Source organism: Oncorhynchus keta, chromosome 8, assembly GCF_023373465.1.
Source record: "Oncorhynchus keta strain PuntledgeMale-10-30-2019 chromosome 8, Oket_V2, whole genome shotgun sequence".
Taxonomy (NCBI): domain Eukaryota; kingdom Metazoa; phylum Chordata; class Actinopteri; order Salmoniformes; family Salmonidae; genus Oncorhynchus; species Oncorhynchus keta.
Genome location: NC_068428.1, coordinates 14,504,861 through 14,523,730, shown reverse-complemented (window position 1 = coordinate 14,523,730; position 18,870 = coordinate 14,504,861). Strand labels below are relative to the sequence as shown.

The 18,870-nt window shown below is 45.6% G+C and overlaps 1 protein-coding gene across 7 annotated transcripts in view; it reads right to left on the bottom strand.

The window, feature by feature from the left end:
* The window catches only part of lama2 (laminin, alpha 2), a 148,982-nt gene that overhangs the window by 25,656 nt on the left and 104,456 nt on the right, over positions 1-18,870 (bottom strand). For all 7 annotated transcript variants that reach the window (XM_052523521.1, XM_052523523.1, XM_052523522.1 and 4 more), the window contains 2 exons: positions 12,732-12,874; positions 11,565-11,663 (listed from right to left, as the gene is read on the bottom strand). In XM_052523521.1, coding sequence (XP_052379481.1) covers positions 11,565-11,663; positions 12,732-12,874 — 242 coding nt within the window. The remainder of the gene's footprint in view (positions 1-11,564; positions 11,664-12,731; positions 12,875-18,870) is intronic.

Sequence of the window (18,870 nt, the reverse complement as noted above, 5' to 3'; positions counted from 1 at the left end):
TCTCTGCGCCTGATTCCATCCACCACTCGTAACAGAAGCCCGCACCGAAGAAATGGAGTCAGCAGGAGCAGCGACCACCCCTCTCCCCACTATGGAGGAGCGCGTCCATCACCACACAGCTGTCCTCCATCGGATTGGTACGGCGATGGATCAGATGATGGAGAGGATGGAACGATGGGAGAGGAGTGGTCTACCGACGTCTATCTCAGCTCTCCCACTGCCGACACCCCCTTCAACACCTACTCCACCTACGTCGTCTTCTGGGTCCAGCGCACTGCGTCTCTCCCCCCAGAGGGAGTACGATGGAGCAGCGGCTGGGTGCCAGGGATTTTTGCTCCAGCTAGAGCTCTACCTGGCTACCATGCGTCCGGCTCCCTCGGGTGTGGAGAGTGTGGGCCTCCTCGTCTCCTGTTTAACGGGCAAGGCCCTGGACTGGGCTAACGCGGTCTGGAACAGTCCAGACTCGGCTCGGGACAACTACCTGGAGTTCACCCGCCGTTTCCGAGCTGTGTTCGATCATCCACCAGAGGGTAAAGCGGCGGGTGAGCGACTGTTCCACCTCAGACAGGAGATGAGGAGCGCGCAGGACTTCGCGTTGGGAGTTTAGGACCCTAGCTGCTGGTGCTGGGTAGCTGCTGGTGCTGGATGGAATGACTGGGCCCTGATGGACCATTACTGGTCTAGTCTCCGGGAGGATGTCCGCCGGGAGCTAGCTTGCAGAGACACAACTCTCTCCCTGGATGAACTTATAGACAGGTCTATTCGATTGGACAACCTGCTAGCTGCCCGCGGGCGTTCAGAAGGGGTCCTGTTAATTCCACCTTCCAGCTCTCCCACTCCCACTCAGATGGAGTTGGGAGGAGCTGCATCTAGGGGGACCAGAGGGGGCTCCTCCTGCTCCTATTGTGGACGGAGAGGACACACTTCGGACCGGTGTTGGAGGAGTCCCTCTGGGAGTCGAGATGGTCGGCGGAACACTCCTCGGCCACCCCAGGTGAGTAAGCACCAAACTCACTCAGAGCTCCCTGTTGGTCACATGTTTTTGTTATTTTTTTCCCCTGCGTTTTTCCCCTCTCTTCAGCATAAGGCGCTAGTCGATTCAGGCGCAGTTGGGAGTTTTATGGATTGTGGACTCGCCCGTAAATTGGGTATTCCGTTAGTGCAGATAGACCCACCTATCCCCGTGCACTCCTTAGATAGCCGACCGTTAGGGTCAGGGCTGGTCAGGGAGGCCACGATTCCGCTGGACATGGTAACGCAGGGGAATCATAGGGAGAGGATCAGTTTCTATCTTATTGATTCACCTGGGTTCCCGGTGGTGTTGGGGGTTCCCTGGCTGGCTATTCACAATCCCGTTATTTCCTGGAAACAGGGGGCTCTTAAGGGGTGGTCAGACGAGTGTTCAGAGAGGTGTATAGGAGTTTCCATCGGTGCCACAACGGTGGAGAGTCCAGACCAGGTTTCCACCGTGCGCATTCCCCCAGAATATGCCGATTTGGCTATCGCTTTTAGTAAGAAGAAAGCGACCAAATTACCACCTCATTGACGGTGGGATTGCGTGATAAACCTCCAGGAGAACGCTGCACTTCCCCGGAGTCATGTGTACCCACTGTCACAGGAGGAGACGTTGGCTATGGAGACATATGTCACGGAAGCTCTGAGACAGGGGTACATTCGGCCCTCCATGTCACCCGTCTCCTCGAGTTTCTTTTTTGTGAGGAAAAAGGAGGGAGGTCTGCGTCCGTGCATTGATTATCGAGGTCTCAATTCGATCACCGTGGGTTTTAGTTATCCGCTACCTCTCATCGCTACGGCGGTGGAATCATTCCACGGAGCGCGTTTCTTCACAAAACTGGACCTCAGGAGCGCGTATAATCTGGTGCGTATTCGGGGAGGAGACGAGTGGAAAACAGGGTTTAGTACCACATCAGGCCACTATGAGTACCTCGTCATGCAGTATGGGTTGAAGAATGCTCCAGCCGTCTTCCAATCCTTTGTAGATGAGATTCTTAGGGACTTGCACGGGCAGGGTGTGGTAGTCTATATTGATGACATCTTGATTTATTCTACCACACGCGCCGCGCTTGTTTCCTTGGTGCGCAGGTTTCTTGGGCGACTGCTGGAGCATGACCTATACGTCAAGGCTGAGAAATGTGTGTTCTCCAAACCAGCCGTTTCCTTCCTGGGTTATCGCATTTCCAGCTTGGGGATGATGATGGAGTGTGACCACGTTAACGGCGTGCGTAATTGGCCGACTCTGACCACGGTAAAGGAGGTGCAGCGGTTTTTAGGGTTTGCCAATTACTACCTGAGGTTTATCCGGGGTTTTGGTCAAGTGGTGGCGCCCATTACCTCACTGCTGAAGGGGGGACCGGTGCGTCTGCGGTGGTGAGCAGAGGCTGATGGAGCCTTCAACCAGTTGAAGGTACTGTTCACCGGAGCTCCCGTGTTGGCGCATCCGGACCCTTCGTTAGCATTCATAGTGGAGGTGGATGCGTCCGAGGCTGGAGTTGGAGCCGTGCTGTCTCAGCGCTCGGGCATGCCACCGAAGCTCCGTCCCTGCGCTTTCTTTTCTAAGAAGCTGGGTCCGGCAGAGCGGAACTATGATGTGGGGGATTGGGAGTTACTAGCTATGGTAAAGGCCCTGAAGGTGTGGAGACACTGGCCACCCAGTGTTTCTCATCTGGACTGACCACCGTAATCTGGAGTATATTCGGGAAGCGAGGAGACTGAATCCACGTCAGGCTAGGTGGGCCATGTTCTTTACACGTTTTAGATTTACGATCTCTTACAGACCAGGTTCCCTCAACACTAAGGCCGACGCGCTGTCCCGTCTCTATGACACCGAGGACCGGTCCATCGAACCCACTCCCATCCTTCCAGCCTCTCGGCTGGTGGCCCCAGTGGTATGGGAGGTGGACGCGGACATCGAGCGGGCATTGAGGGTTGAACCTGCGCCTATACAGTGTCCAACTGGTCGAAGTTACGTACCGCTTGGTGTCCGTGATAAATTGATTCGGTGGGCTCACACACTACCGTCTGCGGGTCATCCGGGGATTGTTAGGACAGTGCGGGGTCTTAGGGGGAAATACTGGTGGCCCACTTTAGCTAGGGATGTGAGGCTCTATGTCTCCTCCTGTTCGGTATGCGCCCAGAGTAAGGCTCCTAGGCACCTTCCTAGAGGGAAGTTACAGCCCCTCCCGGTTCCACAACGGCCATGGTCCCATCTCTCGGTAGATTTCCTTACTGATCTTCCCCCATCTCAGGGGAACACTACCGTTCTGGTCTTTGTGGATTGGTTCTCTAAGTCCTGCCGTCTCCTCCCATTGCCTGGTCTTCCTACGGCCCTACAGACTGCAGAGGCTCTATTTACCCACGTCTTCCGGCACTATGGGGTTCCAGAGGATATCGTATCCGATCGGGGTCCCCAGTTCACGTCCCGGGTTTGGAAGGCGTTTATGGAGAGTCTGGGGATCTCGGTCAGCCTTACCTCTGGTTATCACCCCGAAAGTAATGGTCAGGTGGAGAGAGTAAACCAGGAAGTGGGTAGGTTTCTGAGGTCGTATTGCCAGGACCGGCCAGGAGAATGGGCGAGGTACGTTCCGTGGGCAGAATTGGCCCAGAACTCTCTTCGGCATTCGTCTACGAATATGTCGCCATTCGAATGCGTACTGGGCTACCAGCCGGTCCTGGCTCCGTGGCATCAGAGCCAGACCGAGGCTCCTGAGGTGGAGGAGTGGGTACAGCGCTCTAGAGAGACCTGGCGGGCAGTCCAGGATTCTCTCAGGCAGGCCAGTGAATGGCAGAAGAGAGACGCTGACCGCCACCGCAGTGAGGCCCCGGTGTTCGCACCAGGGGACAGGGTCTGGCTCTCGACCCGAAACCTGCCCCTCCGACCTGCCCTGCCGGAAGCTGGGGCCGCAGTGTGTGGGGCCATTTAAAGTCCTGAGGAGGATAAACGAGGTTTGTTATAGATTGCAACTTCCCTCTTATTATCGCATTAACCCTTTGTTTCATGTGTCTCACCTCAAGCCGGTGGTAGCTGGTCCCCTACAAGACAATGAGGTACCGGAGGTCCCTCCACCCCCTCTGGACATCGAGGGGTCCCCGGCGTACACAGTACGAGCTATTCTGGACTCGAGACGCCGGGTGAGGGGTCTGCAGTACCTCGTGGACTGGGAGGGGTACGGTCCGGAGGAGAGGTGCTGGGTACCGGGGAGGGACATTTTAGATCCTTCCCTCTTGAGGGATTTCCACCGCCTCCACCCGGATCGCCCCGCGCCTCGTCCTCCGGGTCGTCCTCGAGGCCGGGGTCGGCGCACTGCGGGAGCCGCGCGTCAGGGGGGTACTGTCACGAACCTCGCTGAAGAGGGTGCCTCTTCCTGTTCGGACGGGGCTCGGCTGTCATCGTCACCGGCCTATTAGCTGCCATCGATTCCTTTTCCGTTTGTGTTGGTTAGTGGTTAATTGGGTACACCTGTTTTGTATTAGGGTTTGTTTGTAGGGTATTTAAGGGCACTAGGCCCGCTGGGTTTTTTGTGCGGGCTTGTTTTTTGTTACTCTGTGTTTGATGGTGTGATTTGTTTTCTTATCTTTATTCTCTGGTCTATTTTGTCCTGTTGTTTTGGACTGGCAACCTATATACTCCCTGTGTGTTGGCGTGATCATTTTTCGGTTGCACCAGTGTAATAAATTTGATAAACGACAGAACCCTGCTCTCTGCGCCTGATTCCATCCACCACTATTAGTTTTTCGTAACAGTTTGGAAATATAGGCCTGTAAACACACAGATATAATCGGCAGGAAATATCAATGATTCATATTTAAGATGAATGAAAACTTCAGTCTGGTAATACGTTTCTGGTAAACCGGCCCATAGCAGGTTACACATTTCCAAGCTCTCAGTGCTGTATGGTCCTGCCTGACAAATATACATATATTAAAGCGTGTTTTTTTTATGATGGCTGGCTATTGTAATTGGCTCTAAGGAAAATACCCCCTAAACTCAAAGTGCAGAACAATGCTCATGCAACCCAAAATGGCTAACACTGATATTACTAAAATGGCTAACACTGATATTACTAAAATGGCTAACACTGATATTACTAAAATGGCTAACACTGATATTACTAAAATGGCTAACACTGATATTACTAAAATGGCTAACACTGATATTACTCAAATTTGTATACAGTTGAACATGTTGTGTATGTTGTTATCAGCTCTAAGGCAAGTGGGCTCAGACACTGAAAACGGTCTTTTTTTTCCCAGTCAAAGGTTCCTCTGTGGATTTGATATGTTTCGCCTCCACTGTTGCAATTACATTAGACGGCCCCGCTAGACTTGACTCCAAATCAGTATGGCATCCAAACACCCTCTCCCTAGCTCGACAACTTGCCCCCACTGTGATATAACTTGCCCCCACTGTGATATAACTTGCCCCCACTGTGATATAACTTGCCCCACTGTGATATAACTTGCCCCTGCAGGGAAAACTCCACCCCATCATTAGTCTATTATTGATACACTATATTTCCATTTTTGTATGTCAGCAATCAAGTTTTCAAGATATGTAACTTTCGAAATACAGAAATACAGCTGGTATGATGCATTTTGCATCATATTATGCAAATGCTGCACTGATTGCTAACACGCAAAACACTTTTGGTACTACACTGAGTGTCTAAAACTTTAGGAACACCTGCTCTTTCCATGACATAGACTGACCAGGTGAACCCAGGTGAAAGCTATGATCCCTTATTGATGCCCCCTGTTAAATCCACTTCAGTGTACTGTAGATGAAGGGGAGGAGACAGGTTAAAGTAGGATGTTTAAGCATTGAGACAATTGAGACATGGATTGTGTATGTGTGTTTTTCACGCTCATCAGTTTTCTGTATGAATCAAGAATAGTCCACCACCCAAAGAATATCCAGCCTACTTGACAAAACTGTGGGAAGCATTGGAGTCAACATGGGCCAGCATCACTGTGGTGCCCGTTTTTGCCCCTTAGTAGAGTCCATGCCCCAACAAATTTAGGCTGTTCTGAGGGCAAAAGGGGGTGCAACTCAATATTAGGAAGCTGTTCCTAATGTTTTGTACACTCAGTGCATATCAACAATGGACTAATGAAACAAGTACCAAAAGATCGTTTTTGGGTGGAGTTCTCCTTTAAGTCGCCTCCTTACCATTCAGAATTGAGCTTTGTTTAATTGCTAGTCCAATATGTCTGCCTGAATCCAACAAGGCATTCTGCTGGATCACTGCATTTGTGATGCACATTGGAATGGTTCGATGCACTCTTATCGTGTTTGGGTTGAGCCGGCACATTGCTTCTTCCCGACAATCATGTCCACCGTCCTGGCTGTCTGCCCTGGAGTTGCAGTGTTGACTTGGCGTCATCACGGTGTATGGGTGAAGGTGCAAACCACACACGGCAAGCGCATAAGGCAGGTGTTCACTACAATGAACCAACCCAACCTGACAGTCAATGCCATCTTATTGGGCCTTCATATGTCACAGGAATTGCACCTCTCCAACGTCAGTGCCATCCTTAACCTCCCAGAACTCTCCTTGATAAGCCCACTCCACAATCAGTCCTCTTCCCAGGCAGTTACTAGAGACAGAGACACCATGGAAATAGACTGCCACATGTCAGTAGGCCATTCAATAGCCAAAATGCCGTCTGGAAATTTCTGGCGTGCATTGTCCTCATATGTACCCATTTTGCTACCAACCCTGGCTGGCCAGCCCATTTGACACCTGTATTGGTCTTTCCTGCTGGTGTGACTCATGCATTGGTCTGGGAATCTGCAGTATTCCCAACATCTCTATAAGGACATATGCCCTTTATGGCTCAACAAGATGCACATTGGGATGGTAAAATGTGCTGTATATATGATAGTTTATGTTGGCTGGGGATTGACTGTGAGACAGTTGCTTGATCATCTCCACCTCCTCTGCAAACCTTTGACTGTCCATCGACGCCCAGGGATCATCTTCAAATGTATATGGGTGTGGAGCTGTGCTATGTCCCTCACAACCAACGCTTCTCAGTCATAGTCTATGATCCAGCTACACTCGAACTAACCTCTAAGTAACCTGAGGTCACCGTCACAGGTGCTGTTACTCATCACATCTCCTGCTGGGCGTGCCCCAGTCTATAACGGCCATACTATCATCCTACCTGACTTCCAAATGAATATAAAGCCGAGCATGTAGGACGCGACCTGCAGGAGTACGCCACATTTAACATGAAAAACACGACAGCTCTTTCACAACCAGACAAGTAACCATTCCACTACTGGAGTATCCCCGGCATCATTCAGGTAGGGATAACATTCCAGTTGTTAGTCAATGGGGTCTCGTTGGTATGCAAGCTGCATCTGCTGATTGCCTACAGCGAAATAGAAACGGATCATCTCAAAGCCCCAATACTCCGCCAGACATACGGGAAGGATAATACCATTGTCGCTACAGCTTGCCCCGAATCACCAGTTAACTGTGCAAACTGGTCAGGCCCCAGAACTACAACCACCACTGGCTACTTTGTCTCATCACCCTGTTAGGGCACACCCATGTCCTGGTCACCTCAAAGACTTTGAATCAACCTTGCACACTTAGTTTCAGTGAGGAAAATGAGGGATGTATAGTCCCAGTCAAAAGTTTGGACACACCTACTCATTCAATGGTTTTTCTTTATTTTTTACTATTTTCTACATTGTAGAATAATAGTGAAGACATCAAAACTATGAATTAACACATATGTAATCATGTAGTAAACAGAAAAAAGTGTTAAACCAAAATATATTTTATTTGTTAGATTCTTCAAAGTAGCCACCCTTTGCCTTGATGACAGCTTTGCACAATGTTGGCATTCTCTCAACCAGCTTTATGAGGTAGTCACCTGGAATTCATTTCAATTAACAGCTGTGCCTTGTTAATAGTTAATTTGTGAAATTTCTTTCCTTCTTAATGCGTTTGAGCCAATCAGGTGTGTTGTGACAAGGTAGGGGTGGTATACAGAAGATAGCCATATCTGGTAAAAGACCAAGTTCATATTATGGCAAGTAGAGCTAGAATAAACAAAGAGAAATGACAGTCCATCATTACTTTAAGACATGGGACCCTGGGACTAAACACCTCCCTCTGCAACTGGACCCTGGACTTCCTGACGGGCCGCCCCCACGTGGTGAGGGTAGGTAACAACATATCCGCCATGCTGATCCTCAACACGGGGTCCCCCTAGGGGTGCGTGCTCAGTCCCCTCCTGTACTCAATCTTCACCCATGACTGCATGGCCAGGCATGACTCCAACACCATCATTAAGTTTGCCGATGACACAACAGTGGTAGGCTTGATCACCGACAATGATGAGACAGCCTATAGGGAGGAGGTCAGAGACCAAGTTCCTCTTTGTCCACATCACCAACAAACTATCATGGTCCAAACACACAAAGACAGTCGTGAAGAGGGCACGACAAAGCCTATTCCCCCTCAGGAGACTGAAATGATTTGGCATGGGTCCTCAGATCCTCAAAATGTTCTACAGCTGTACCATCGAGAGCATCCTGACGGGTTGCATCACTGCCTGATATGGCAACTGCTCGGCCTCCAAAAGCAAGGCACTACAGAGGGTAGTGCGTACGGCCCAGAACATCACTGGGGCCAAGCTTCCAGCTATCCAGGATCTCTATACCAGGTGGTGTCAGAGGACGGCCCTAAAAATTGTCAAAGACTCCAGCCACCCTGTTCTCTCTGCTACCGCACGGCGAGTGGTACTGGAGTGCCAAATACCCCCAAGCCATAAGACTCCTGAATAGCTAATCAAATGGCTACCCAGACTATTTGCATTGCCCCGCCCCCTCTTTTACACTGCTGCTACTCTCTGTTTATTATCCATGCATAGTCACTTTAACTCAATTACCTCGACTAACCTGTGCCCCTGCACATTGACTCTGTACCGATACACCCTGTATATAGCCTCGCTACTGTTATTTTACTGCTGCTCTTTAGTCATTTGTTACTTTTATTTTTTTTAAATGTACTTATCTATTTTTTACTTAACACTTATTTTTCTTAAAACTGCATTGTTGGTTAAGGGCTTGTAAGTAAGCATTTCACTGTAAGGTCTACCTGTTGTATTTGGCGCATGTGACAAATACAATTTGATTTGATTGATTGTTACGGGTGTAGCGAAATGCTTGTGTTTGTGTTGCTCTACAACATCCATAGAGTACGACCCTGCATCACACAGGAAGCGGTACAGGTCCTATACCAGGCACTTCATCTCCTGTCTGCACTACTGCAACTCGCTGTTGGCTGAGCTCCCCGCTTGTGCCATTAAACCCCTGCAATTTATCAGGAACGCTGCAGTCCGACCTGGTGTTCAACCTTCCCAAGATCTCCCATGTCATCCCGCTCCACCGCACACTCCACTGGCTTCCAGTCGAAGCTCGCATCAATTACAAGACTATGGTACTTGCCTACGGAGCAGCAAGAGGAACTGCCCCTCCCTACCTTCAGGCTATGTTCAAACCCTACACCTCTGGTCTCTTGGCCCTCCCCTACGGGAGGGCATCTCCCGCTCAGCCCAGTCAAAGCTATTCTCTGTCCTGGTACACCAATGGTGGAATAGCAGAAGCTAGGACAGCAGAATCCCTGCCCATCTTCCGAAAACATCTGAAACCCTACCTCTTCAAAGAGTACCTTAAATAATCCCACAGCATCCCCCTTCGGACCCCCTCCTCAAAAAAAAGACGTTTTGTGAACTAAAACTGTCACTTAACCCCTCCCACTAGCACCGACTTTGCTGATAGTTGCTTTATTGAGGAAAAATGTACTTACTATGACTGAGATATATGGTTGTCTCACCCAGCTATCTTGGACTAACTGTATGTCGCTCTGGACAAGAGCGTCTGCTACATGAATAAAATGTAAATGGTATATTCATAGTTGATATTTCCGCCTATTGTATCTGTGTGTTTACAGGCCTATATTTCCAAGATGCATGAAAATATCCTAATGCTGTTTGTTTGTGTATTTATTGCAGACAACTGCCTACTTATATTCCACATTTTAGCAATATCAGAGCGTGCGATATTTGGTTACATGACCTACCCCTCCTCCAGTAAGGCATTATTCTGTACTGTTTTAGTTTAGGGGATGTGTCCAAATATCTATCAATTTAACCACTTTTGCAGTAAAATAATTTTACACAACCATCCATTTCATATATGGGAGACCTTGGAGATATGGAAAAACATGGTTGTGTTTTGTTATACCTTGGGTAGGGGTATCAAAAACATGTGTGAGGCCTTGCTACTGGCCTGACAAGGTCAATCGGTATATACTGTTCCTGTGTGTACGAATGAACAGAGAAAGCCCATGAATACACAAAGAACCAGTGTCAAAGAAAATGAATGAATTCTTTACAATAACCAAGGTTGAAAGACACTACGCATCTTTGTTTTTAGCGAGGAACAACACAAGATGCTCAGGTGATTTACAACTTGGAGGAGGTACTGTTAAAGTAGCTTTAAATGTACTTTAACAGGCAACATAACAAAGTGGTCTTGAATGCCTATTGAGTTAGGAGGACAGAATCAGGGAAAACATCAATGTCAGAATGTATTTCTTTTTTTGTCAGAAAAAGGAGAAGTACATGTCTTTTATAGAGTGTGGATGGTTTGTTGTTAACAGAGAAAGCTCGATCCAAGGATATTTTGATCAGCTTTAATAATGCACATAGATTGTGGCTTCCAGCAATGTAATTGTCTGCATCCTTTACAATCCCACATATACGTATACTGTATATATACATTTTGTATTTTTGTAAATATATTAAATATATTTTCCTTCTTTATTATTTTCTCGTAACCCTACCACCCCTCCCCTAATTAGGGTAAACTAATAGACAACAATACTTAGGCTTATACTGTTAGCTTACACATACTACAGTATATACATTTTACAGACACAGTATATTTTACATTAGATATCTTTTCTTCCTTTTTTTGTCTATCCAAGGATCTTTCTGCAACAGAACATTCTATGTTCTCAGACACAAAGAAAACCTTGCTGGAACCGGTATCTCAAAGTTAAATACAAAAGTATTCATCTGTTTTCAGTCCTCGGGTTCCTGTCCTCACTTGAAGTTGATATCTTTATTTTAATGACAGATTCATTTGAGAAAAATTAACAAACAATCTATTGTCGTAATGCTCACTTTTTTTATGACTGTATTTATCAATTGAAAGCTGACGTATGACCTAACATCAATCAAAATATTGATTGACTAACCTTGTCATTCCAATTGTTTTTAGAAAATAAATAAAAACCTTCACTCACAACTGCCTATATCTTTCACACTAATTGTTGTAAACGTACATACACGGCTGTCTTTTGACGGCTTTATGAATTGGGATGGTCCAGTTTCAGTTGACCCCTTTACTAGACTGTGATGAGGGAGCCAGGACAGCCACATAGTGGCCACAGGGACAGTAGTGCCCACCCCTGGGAACTCAGAAGTGGACAGTGTCAGCCTGGCCTGAGTGTCCTACCTACCCGACTCAGCAGATCGTCCATCTCTGTCACCAGGCTGCCCAGGTTACTGTCGGCCAGCTGCAGGCGCCTCTCCGGCGAATTCTGTGGCGAGAGCATGTGCTGTGTGGAAGACACGTGTACGCACACACACGCGCACACACACACACACACACACACACACACACACACACACACACACACACACACACACACACACACACACACACACACACACACACACACACACACACACACACACACACACACACACACACACACACACACACACACACACACACAGGGGAGAATGTCAGAATGGGGCATTAGGCAGAAAGGTCATCTACTGTTTAAATCACCATGGGTCTGGGGAGTGAGGTGCGAGCAGAGCCTCGATACCCTGTATTTAACCATCCACCCCAGCCCAATTCATCAGTGTTATGCCAGGAGGGCTCCTGCCAGACATCTCCTCACAGGCCTATAAGGAGCAGAGCACCAGCAGCTGGAAAAGGGCATCTAGCTCAGTGGACTCCAAAAACGCAGCTTGAGCCAATGATCTGGCTTTCCACATGAGGGTAGCAATCAAGTGATGTCTTCATTGGCCCCCCTCACGATGCCCTTTAGCAATAATCTGCATCTTTGTTGTGCCTTATATCTCCAGCTCCATCTCCTCTGCTTTCTGAGGATTTGAGGGAAATGCACTATTGTTATCGCACCGCTGAGATGCGTTTGAGTGCCACTGTTTGTGTAATATATCACTGTTATATCACTGTTACAGAGTGTGGTGTTTCTGTCTTTGTTCTTTGTGTGTGAGAGAGAGGTGGATGCCGTTAGCTGAACGGAGTGGAGCTATGGTATTGTCTGGAGGGGATATGAGGAGTGTTTGAAACCGGGGTGTGAGTCGAGCTCCACGTCCCCCCCCCCGAGACACTAACAGCTGAGAGATATTTACACAGCACCTTGTCCATGTGGGCAACTTAATCACAACTGATTCTGTTCATCTTAGCAATTCAGTCAGGTACTCACTAGTGTGAGTAAACAAACACGCCAAATTGAATGTAGGCCTCCAGAGACAAACGTGATCTTAGGAATCTAGATATCGTAGATTTGTCTAATACAGGAATATTGTAGTACTCGCTCTTTGGAGCGAAGGTGAACACTAAAGGAAGTGTTTGGGTGCCTTCTATTCACCTTGAGTTCCTGCGTCATGTTCTCAAACCGGTAGAGGACTTTGTAGGGCGGTGGCAGAGGGGTGGTGAGGTTGACACTGGTGATGATACGATGCAGTCTATCCATATCTCTGATGAGGAGCCCGGCACAGTCATCATCGCAGGCTGTAACACACACACACCGACATCAACACGCACACACACACACACACACACCATGGCAGTTAGAAACCTCTAATGACGAGTGTTCTCTAATGACACCAATTAAAACCATTAGAGAGCGTTCAGGCTCGTTCAGAGAATCAAATAATAATCCCAGCTAACGTGTGTGGTCAGGGTGACACTGAGCTCTGAAGCTGTGTGTGGGTGTGTATATGGGGGACACTGGGACAGTCTCTCATTGGGACACCAAGACACTCTACTTGGGGTCAAAGGGTCAACCCCAAGGGCATGGGGATGCTAATGGTAGCTTGTTGCCTGGCAGCATCTCTACCAAAGGGACATGTACTGTCACGCATGAAAAAAATACTAGTTTACTATATATTACTATATATATATTCTACAGCACTTACTATCGAATTCTGTAGTAAATTGTAGTATACTGTAGAATACTATATTACACACTGTAGTATCCCTCGATCATGTGTAGTACTTACTATAGAATGTAGTAGTATACTGTAGAATAGTATAATAAATACTACAGTAATGTCTGCAAAAACACTACAATCTGCAAAAACACTACACTTTTTTAGTAAACACTCCAGTATTTAATTTGGGTATACCTTGCCCATTCCAGTTCTCCATATCCCAATTTGTGCCACCCGTAAGTGAGAAACTTTACATGCCAAGTATATACCATATATTGTGTTCCCTACAGGCTATAGAAAAAAGCAGAAGCTCTGAACTATCTGTTCAGACCCCAGTCCTACCTGCCTACAGTTTATGGAAAATGTGCTATTTTTGTATTTTTCCAGTAGGCCTCCACTTCTATATCAAAGATAGTCAAACAAAAACACTATAGTAAATACTATAGTAATGTCTGCAAAAACACTACAGTAAATATGACAGTAAACTACAGTATGTAAAACTATTACATGAATTACTACAGTATATACTACAGTTTTATTTTACTACAGAATTTATTCTATAGTTAACTATGAATACTACAGTATACTACAATAAATACATGGCCACAAAAACATTACAGGGGATACTACACTAAAGTCGGCAAAACTTATACTGTGAATACTATAGTATTTATACCATAGTATACTATACACTTTCATGTGGGGTATGTACAAGGGCAACTATGTTAGCACTGGAAAAGAGGACAAAGTCTAGGAGAAGTGCTTTTTAAATCTGAGCGACATGGTGGAACGAGTTGAACCCCATCTTCCTCCTCCTTCACCTTGTTTAGTTTAGTTTCATCCCATTCCCCCACACACACCAGCGCTCTTTCAAAAGACACAACCACTCTTTGAAAACCCTTCAAGGTAGCCGTCCTCTATCCTCTACGCTTTAGGCTTTGGAGAATCCTGGAGTTTCTGTGCTGGTTTGAGATTAGACAGGAGCAGCACTGGGGGAAGGGATCTCGAGCGTGAAATTTAACACAGTGTGAAACGGCTTTTGGCAGCCCATTATGAGTGTTCGACATGCCACAAGCGACGAGAAACAAAACACACACAGTACACACACGCACACACACCACTACAATCAACAAGCCATGTGTGAATTTATAATATTCTTCAAATTTCTCCTGAATTTTGCCACATAATAAATGAGTTGAGAAATTAACATGTCAGAAAATGATTTTTTTTTATAGACCCGCTGTTATACAGGAGGAAGGCCTGACAATCCACACAGTAAGAGAGCACACATCCTGTGAATGTGAGAGTTTGTCATAAAACACTCCAAAATGCACACACTGCATGAAATACATGCAAATCCTGTTACCCTCCCCAAAGGCAAGACAACATGCAGCAAATCAGTTTCACCTGAATCATCTGACATACTGTATCTAACAAGCAATGGACTCCTACCATCACTGCTTCAGGAAACCTGCTAGAGTCCACGACTGGGAACAGTTAGACATTATTTCAGATAGTCAGCTTGCCAGGTTAGTTTGCACCGTAGCCTACAGAATTGAATCTAAAACATACAGTACAATTCATTGCCTGAAGTATGATAACATGTAGTCTCAAAGAAATTACAATAATTCAAGCGCAAACAATGTTACAAATGAACCTTTGATAACTTCAACTTATTTTTTGACAAATAGAGTGACCACCCTCTTTGTTTACTTTGGGATTGGCGCCTGGGATAACATGTTGTCTGCCGTGGGATATATATAATATAGCCTGTAGTACATTGTCTCCCTCGGCCCTGCCAATTGCTCAAAGCAAATGATCGGATTTTAACCTGGATTGGTTGATACCAGTATCAGATACCAGTATCAGATAAACTGAAAGATATTTACACTGAGCTAAACTGAACTCAACTGATAACTAAACCAACCTGCCCCAACTTAAAACAGCCTGAAAAATCTACTCTTTCTGACAAACGCCCCTCATAAGTATACAGCCATTGGAATCTTTGCTAACGAGCTCAGTGACCATCGTCTTCATTAGAGATACTAAACTACCAACATTTTGTTTGCGCATTATTACAAAAATACATTTTTGAACTTTCAATAAGAAACATTTCCTGTATGACCTGGGGTTGCATGATTGGGTGTGTCCTCTCTTTTTAACTCTGCTGCAGATAAGCATGCCCCATATAAAATATGAAGGGTAAAGGGCAGATCTAACCCATGGTTTATGCATGAATTGTCTGAAAGATTTGATGAAATAAACTTAGCTTGGGCTAAGGCTACTATTGACTGATTCTATCTCTGACTAGCAGTCCTTTAGACATTTGAGAAATAGATGTCTTACTCTGGTTAGAAAAGCAAAGTCAACATTCTTCTTGAATTGTGTATCTGAAAGTGGAGAAAATTCCAGCTAAATTCTGGAAAGTGGTAAAAATGTAATTCCACCTCCTCATTACCCCAGCAGGTTATGACAGCCTCTGGTACCATAACAGACAAAAATGAAAGTTGTGGTGCTTTTTATGACCATTAGGCCTCAGCTGGCCACCTATTTGAAAGAATATTTTTTGAAAGTACCTCAAGTTCCACAAAAGAAAGTCCTTTATACACCTCTACACAGATAGCAGAGAATGATGCACTTCCAGGCACTCACTCTTAAAAAAAGTGAACCATTTTATGTCAATGCTGTACTTGTACTAAGTGCCTTGCAAAAAATGTATGTACAAAAATTCACAGGAGATGAATAGCTTGATCCCTTTTTACTGCAGCTTTCTGCCCCCATCATTATATAACCTTTGACCCACTTTTTTTATTCAAAAATTGCTTCTGGCGCTATCTCTAAGATCTGGAAGGCGACACATGTCCTCCCCCTTCACAAAGGCCTTCTGACCTAGATAACTTTTGCCCATATCTAAACTATGTTGCCTTGCAAAAATATTACAATCACTGGCAAACGCTCAACTAATTTTTTACTTTTTAACTTCAAATTATATTCTTAATGTCTGGTTTTAGAGACCGAGACATAGCACTGTTTCAGCAGCTACACTTGCCTTTGATACTGTCAACCAGCACCTACTCATTCCAGGCATCTTGCAATTGGTTTGGGAACTATCTGTCAGACAGGACACCATGTGTGCTTTCTGATGGTGTCAAGGTACCTTGATATTACTAAAGGTGTCCCGCAAGGGTAGATTTCAGGACCTGTTTTACTATTTATATAAATAATACTGGTCTATCTGCAAAAACCTGTAACATTCATCTGTATGCTGTTGACCCTACTGCTGTTGACCCTACTGACCAGCTGCAATCTGATTTTGTTGCCTTGCAGAAAGCCCTTGTTGATTTGAAATTGATACTTAACACAGGAAAAACTGAATGCATGTCTAATTCTCTTCAGATGGTTTACACACAGATGGCATTGGAGGATTATCTGGGATTTTGGATTGACAAACATTTGAAGTTTAAACAACATATGGATGAGCTAGTTAAGAAGCTGAGATTTAAAGTAGGCTTCTTTTATAGAACTACATCATGCCTCTCTAAACAGCAGGAAACAGGTTGTACAAGCAACCTTCCTGACAGATCTTGATTATGGTGGCACCTTTATTCAGAATGCAGCAGCCACTAACCTAAAAACCTTGGATGCAGTGTACCATAGTGCACTTCGCTTTATCACAGGTGACAGGTTTAATACTCGCTGCACCCTTATTCAGAAGGTCAGCTGGCCCTCTCTAAATTTCCATAGATCACTTAATTTCTCCTTTTTTGTTAACAAAGCTCTGCTGCACAAGCTTCCAAAATACACAACATTACCAAAAGTATGTGGACGTCTGCTCGTCCAACATCTCAGTCCAAAATCATGGGCATTAATATAGTGTTGGCCCCCCCTTTGCTGCTATAACAGCCTTCACTCTTCTGGAAAGGCTTTCCACTAGATGTCGGAACATTGCTGCAGGGACTTGCTTCCATTCAGCCACAAGACCATTAGTGAGGTCGGGGACTGATGTAGGGCGATTTGGCCTGGCTCACAGTCTGCGTTCCAATTCATGGGGTGGAGGTCAGGGCTCTGTGCATGCCAATTAAGTTCTTCCACACCAGTCTTGACAAACCATTTCTTTATGGACCTCGCTTTGTGCAAGTGGGCATTGTCATGCTGAAACAGGAAGGACCTTCCCCAAACTGTTGCCACAAAGTTGGAAGCACAGAATATATATATAATATCATTGTATACTGTAGCGTTAAGATTTCGCTTCACTGGAACTAAGCTGAACCATGAAAAACAGCCAAATTCCTCCTCCACCAAACTTTACAGTTGGCACTATGCATTTGGGCAGGTAGTGTTCTCCTGAAATCCGGCAAACCCAGATTCGTCCATCGGACTGCCAGATGGTGCAGCGTGATTCATCACTCCAGAGAACGCGTTTCCCATGCTCCAGAATCCAATGGCGGCGAGCTTTACACCACTCCAGCTGTTGCTTGGCATTGCGCAGGGTGATATTAGGCTTGTGTGCGGCTTCTCGGTCATTGAAACCCATTTCATGAAGCCCCCCCGACAAACAGTTATTGTGCTAACGTTTCTTCCAGAGGCAGTTTGGATCTCGGTCGTGTGTTGCAACTGAGGAAAGGCATTTTTTACACGTTACTCATTACTCGTTACTCAAGGCCCTTCTACTGCCAGTGTTTGTCTATGGAGATTTCACAGCTGTGTGCTTGGTTCTATACACCTGTGTCAGCAATGGGTGTGGCTGAAATAGCCGAATCTATCCATTTGAAGTGCTTGGTTCTATACACCTGTGTCAGCAATGGGTGTGGCTGAAATAGCCAAAACTATCCATTTGAAGGGGTGTCCACATACTTGTATATACACTACCGTTCAAAAGTTTGGGGTCACTTAGAAATGTTGTTGTTTTTTAAAGAAAAGCACATTTTTGTCCATTAAAATAACATCAAATCGATCGGAAATACAGTGTAGACATTGTTAATGTTGTAAATGACTATTGTAGCTGGAAATGGCTCATTCTTTATGGAATAGGCGTACAGAGGCCCATTATCAGCAATCATCACTCCTGGGTTCCAATGGCACGTTGTGTTAGCTAATCCAAGTTTATAATTTTAAAAGGCTAATTGATCATTACAAAACCCTTTTGCAATTATGTAAGCACATCTGAAAACTGTTGTTCTCATTAAAGAAGCAATACAACTGGCCTTCTTTAGACTCGTTGAGTATCTGGAGCATCAGCATTTGTGGGTTCCATTACAGTCTCAAAATGTCCAGAAACAAAGTACTTTCTTATGAAACTCCTCAGGCTATTCTTTTTCTGAGAAATGAAGGCTATTCCATGTGAGTAATTGCCAAGAAACTGAAGATAGTATAGACTCAGAGCTAGAAAATGGTATATCATACACGTATTATACAAGTAATTCTGCTTTGAAAGTTGCTAAACTTGTAACCTCACTTTTGAGAAAATGTCCCTTGAATGTTTTGGTACCTACTGGAGAGCTCACCTTTGTCTACACCCATTCAGCATCGTTCACACCCTTTTAAGCTTTAGCCCCACCCATCTCTTTAAGGATT